Here is a 5018-nt window from a genome sequence, read left to right as displayed (position 1 = left end):
AGTTTCCGAGCAAGAAAAGCCAGAATAAAACATAAGATGGCCAGAAGGCCTATGTACCCAAGTACAGCCCAGAAGCCTACAGCTGATCCCAGAGCACACTCTAAGATGATTTTGTCCTTGAACTGGGTAAAATTCTTAAATGGAAAAGGAGGAGAAATAGTCAACCAGAGGATACATATAACAACCTGGATGAGAGTGAAAGCCACAACACTGAGTCTCTGCTGTGCAGGCCCAAACCATTTCATCACATTACTGCCTGGAAGTGTAGCCCTGAAGGCCATTAACACCACTATAGTTTTCCCCAGAACACAAGAGATACAGAGGACAAAGGTGATGCCGAATGCTGTGTGTCGCAGCATGCAGGACCACTCAGAGGGCCAGCCAATGAAGGCCAGAGAACACAGGAAACACAGAGTCAAGGAGAAGAGCAGCAGGAAGCTCAGCTCAGAGTTGTTGGCTCGCACTATTGGGGTTTCTCTGTGGTAGTAGAAAACTAGTATTATGATCATAGATAGAAAAACTCCTAGTAATGACAACAAGACTAACAGTGTTCCCAGGAGTTCATCATATGCCAAGAATTCTATTTCTTTGGGGATGCAGGCATCTCTTTGTTTGTTGGACCAGTACTCCGCTGGGCATTTCAAACAGTATATTGAATCTGCAAATGAAAAGCAAAATAAAGATGTGTGAAGTTAAATCACTGTTATTATTTGAGGTCAACAATCATAAAACCACATTATAGTTTTCTATAGTTTTCACATAGCAAATTAAACACTGGTACATAGTTTATTTACTTGTTAAGTTACTAATCTCGCCTGCTGGGCAAGATATGCAATCATAACAGCAGATGGGCTTTCCTTTCTGGAGGACCTTGCGAGTTCCTGGCAGACAGCTCTGACTGCAGACTGACACAGGCACATCCTACACATATAAACAAAATATAAACAATTTGTATGCAATTTAAGCGATATGTACATTTAAGTATGCATCAAAATTATAATGCTCAACATCAATATTAAGGTTTTTCAAACAACTTTAAGTAAATCAATTAAGTCCAACCAGAAATCTGTTTTACCTTGGTCAGTTCGTTTCCCCAGACAACAGGGTTGTTATTCATGATAAAGTGATGACTCTCTGGAAGAGAAGCATCATAAATGCCAACTGTTACTCCTTCCATGGTGTCTTTGTTTGTCATTTGTAAATTAACAAGTTCGTATGTCGCTGGTGAGTCTCCATTATTGTCAAAATAAACTCTTTCTCCTTCCTTAGTTGTGAAATTCACAGTGTTGAGATATTGCAGAACCTAGCAAAAAATATATATACATACGAGTGTTAAACAACAGATTACGGCTGTTGTTACTTTGTCACACTTAACTGGTGCTTCCTCACCTGCCACGGTTCAATGTGTTTAGTCAGAACACAGCTCTCATTGTAAACAGGGCCTTTCTTCTCCTCACATGTGACCAGGTTGTGGAGAGCATGGGCCACAGCATAGACTGATTTGTATACATGTTAATTTCTCAAATACAGTACAAAATACAGAGAAACAACCCATTTAAAATGTACTAGTATGACATTACATACTTGTTGCATTTTCGTATTTCTGGAATAGTCTGAAATGTGTTTTATGTGTTACATAATCCTGTCCTGTGCGAAATGAAAATATGCCTCCAATAACAAAATCCCCATCCTGGGCCAGTTCAGGTCGTTGTACTAAGCCTCGCAGCTGGCACACAAACTCTCCCTGCCCCATTGCAAGAAGCAAGAAGAACAAACTCAACAACAACATGCCTCTGCTTTTTTTTCTTTTTTTACATGACAGGTGAATCAGCTCTACAACTTACAGCAGGGCTTTATACACCTTTGACAACAAGAGGGATGTCATGGTTGTCATGGTTTACCTCAAGCCTCAGGCCACCAGAGGAAAGAAAAGAAGGCAAACATGTTTTTATTTAGGAAAAATGTGGATGTTATTCTTTCTTTGGAAGATTATAAACTGTACTAAATGTTATTAAATCAGAAAGGAGTTAGATATTAAGCTGTACTTATATTAAACTACCAGTCAAATGTTTTGGACACATTACCCAAAGAATCAAATGGGAAAGTGTGTCCATACTTTTGACTAGTTGTGTACGTTGCAGAAAATACTGTCATCTCCATATGTTATGTCAATGAAATCACATACAGTACAGTGGGAAAATGTTAGAGGTACTCTCCTCAATAAAATGAAAACAGGTGACTATTGAGCGTTTGCCTAAAAAATTATATAAAAGTTATAATGCCTTTGCTATCATATTATTTTATGTTTTCAAAATGACTTTGATGCTCCTTTCCCCATCATATTTTTTTTTGTATTAGTCTCTGGTTTCAGTAAGATAATATAACATTTGGAATAAAAATACAAATGAGCAGTCCAAAACTGGAGGCCAGAATAGCAAATATCTCTACAGCTACACTGAACTTCCCAGGAGAGCTGACATATGCTGGAATAAAAGTGATCCAGACTGCACAGAATATCAGCATGCTGAAGGTGATCAATTTGGCCTCATTGAAGTTATCAGGCAGTTTCCGAGCAAGAAAAGCCAGAATAAAACATAAGATGGCCAGAAGGCCTATGTACCCAAGTACAGCCCAAAAACCTACAGCTGATCCCAGAGCACACTCTAAGATGATTTTGTCCTTGAACTGGGTAAAATTCTTAAATGGAAAAGGAGGAGAAATAGTTAACCAGAGGATACATATAACAACCTGGATGAGAGTGAAAGCCACAACACTGAGTCTCTGCTGTGCAGGCCCAAACCATTTCATCACATTACTGCCTGGAAGTGTAGCCCTGAAGGCCATTAACACCACTATAGTTTTCCCCAGAACACAAGAGATACAGAGGACAAAGGTGATGCCGAATGCTGTGTGTCGCAGCATGCAGGACCACTCAGAGGGCCGGCCGATGAAGGTCAGAGAACACAGGAAACACAGAGTCAAGGAGAAGAGCAGCAGGAAGCTCAGCTCAGAGTTGTTGGCCCTGACAATAGGAGTTGTCCTGTATGTGAAGAAAATGGCTGCCACAACAGCAGTCATGCATGTTCCAAATAAGGCCGCTGCAGTGAGCAGTACTCCCATAATTTCTTCATATGATAGAAACTCTGCCTCCTTCTTTACACAGGCATCTTATCTGTCATTGGACCAGGACTCAGGGTGGCATTGCTCACAGGTGATAGAATCTGAAAAATTTGTTGAAACGAGAAGTCAAACATACACAGGAGATTAATCTTTTCTTAAATTTGTTTTTTCTATTTCTACTTGAGTCCCACATAGTCTTATGAGTTTTAGATTTTCGAATTTCCTAACATAATTAATATTATTTTCTCTTTTATTTTCTGTTTTACTCTATAATTCTTTAAGCCATCACAGCATGTGTTTGTGTAGCCAGGTCAAGTAATAAAATTACAGTTTTACTAAGAGAAGTAGCTGAAACTCTCCCTGGTGCTGTAAGGTGTTGTTTGAGTAAGTATCCAGTGAGTGTCACTATGCTAGTTGTAGACATGCAGTGCTCACCCACACCTGTATGAGGGTGCATCTGTTGTGATGTCATCACTGTGTGACAGGCGAGTGCCCCGCGAAAAAAACAGAGACCAAGATGGAGAAAAAGAGAGAAATGCAGGAAAATACAAAGCGGCTGATAGGAATTATATGAAGTCTCTATGGGTTACAGGTTGCAATTCTGTGTTATTTGACAACGTTGTGAATTTGGCTTGTTCAGAGGGGAGACAACACTGCCTACAAGTTCAGGGTATTTACTCCAACCTGAACAGGAATTCCGCCATCTTGAAGTGAGTTTGAGTTGCTTCTAATGTGAAGTCTGAATACATTGTATCTGGAAAGTTATCTGTTGATATACTTGTACCAGATTGTGCATGGATAAATTTGAGTGTATATTCAGCAGTGTTTATTTTGTGCTGTTAGGAATAAGTCCACTACTGTTGTCTTATTTTTGTTCAGGACCGTGGTTGGGTCTTAATTAGTCCTACCTTTTTTCATTTATTTATAAAAGAGAGGGGACTGACGATTGTTATTTAGTCTTTCTGTTAAGTAAAACCAACTTCAACCAAAAATGAATGCTGTCCTATTATTTGGGGGAAGGGCAGTCGGGAAATAGGATCCACATTTTTTTTAGAGCTGTATGTGTTGGTCCGAAAACCATACACCTGGCCACACATAACTTTCCCAGCCCTACATTTGTAATTACAGGCATGTTACTCCTACACAAATTCCACAACAAGTTGTGCCAACTTGCATTGGTGAGAGGATTAATACCAGATGTTTTGGATAGAAAGACTGCAAAACTCCTATTTGCAAAAAAAAAATTCATCCTGTAAAGAATGTGGGAAAAAGATAAAAGACACAAAGTCGATCATCGACCTTCTTAAAGTTATTTGGATAATCAACCAGATAGGCTTAAAGATTGTTAAAGGTAACATGTTTAACTTGTTGTGAGTGTCTGCCAACACAAACGTCTGTCTCACTGTCATGATGACCTACTACACTGAAAGCCTGTTAGCATGAAAGATAAATGATACAGTGTGAATAATGTTACACAGTTAACTTACACTTAAACAGATGTCAGTTTACCAGGTACACCAATCATGCAATTCATGCAGTTTGAAAACAGCAGTTCTGTGATAAATCCTCTTTCATGAAGGTGATAAAATTAAATTTAATTATTATGGACATTAATAGTTTGTGCTTCAGTTGAACTGCACTGTATGTTACAAAGAAGTATGTGTTATTTAACCTAGCCTCTGATATAAAATGGGTGGACAAAATAACAAACACCTTTGTGAACCTGCTATTAAATTTTACTAGACCTGTCGTGTTGCTTATTTCTCCCTCTGCACATCTGATACAGTCATAGCAGCAGACAGGTTTTCCTTTCTGGAGAACCTTGCGAGTTCCTGGGGGACATTTCTCACTGCAAACTGACACAGGCACCTGCATGAACAGTAACAATAATACAGTTC

General features: G+C 39.1%; 2 protein-coding genes across 2 annotated transcripts in view; both read right to left on the bottom strand.

Moving 5' to 3' along the window:
• The window catches only part of LOC109952629 (extracellular calcium-sensing receptor-like), a gene marked incomplete at its 5' end in the record, with an annotated part of 5337 nt that extends 3825 nt beyond the window's left edge, over positions 1-1512 (bottom strand). The window contains 4 exon segments of the mRNA XM_020587805.1: positions 186-658; positions 795-921; positions 1076-1303; positions 1390-1512. Of these exon segments, the coding sequence (XP_020443461.1) occupies positions 186-658; positions 795-921; positions 1076-1303; positions 1390-1512 (951 nt within the window).
• A 796-nt stretch (positions 1513-2308) lies between these two features.
• LOC109952637 (extracellular calcium-sensing receptor-like) lies at positions 2309-4986 on the bottom strand (the record flags this gene model as incomplete). The annotated part of the gene is given in 3 exon segments (XM_020587812.1): positions 2309-2388; positions 2391-3221; positions 4866-4986. Coding segments are annotated over 3 exon segments (1032 nt in total), but the record flags the coding sequence as incomplete, so codon positions are not given.
• Positions 4987-5018: the final 32 nt, after the last annotated feature.

The sequence above is a fragment of the Monopterus albus genome, unplaced genomic scaffold (genome assembly GCF_001952655.1).
Source record: "Monopterus albus unplaced genomic scaffold, M_albus_1.0 scaffold480.1, whole genome shotgun sequence".
Taxonomy (NCBI): Eukaryota; Metazoa; Chordata; class Actinopteri; order Synbranchiformes; family Synbranchidae; genus Monopterus; species Monopterus albus.
This window is presented reverse-complemented; position numbering and strand designations above follow the sequence as displayed.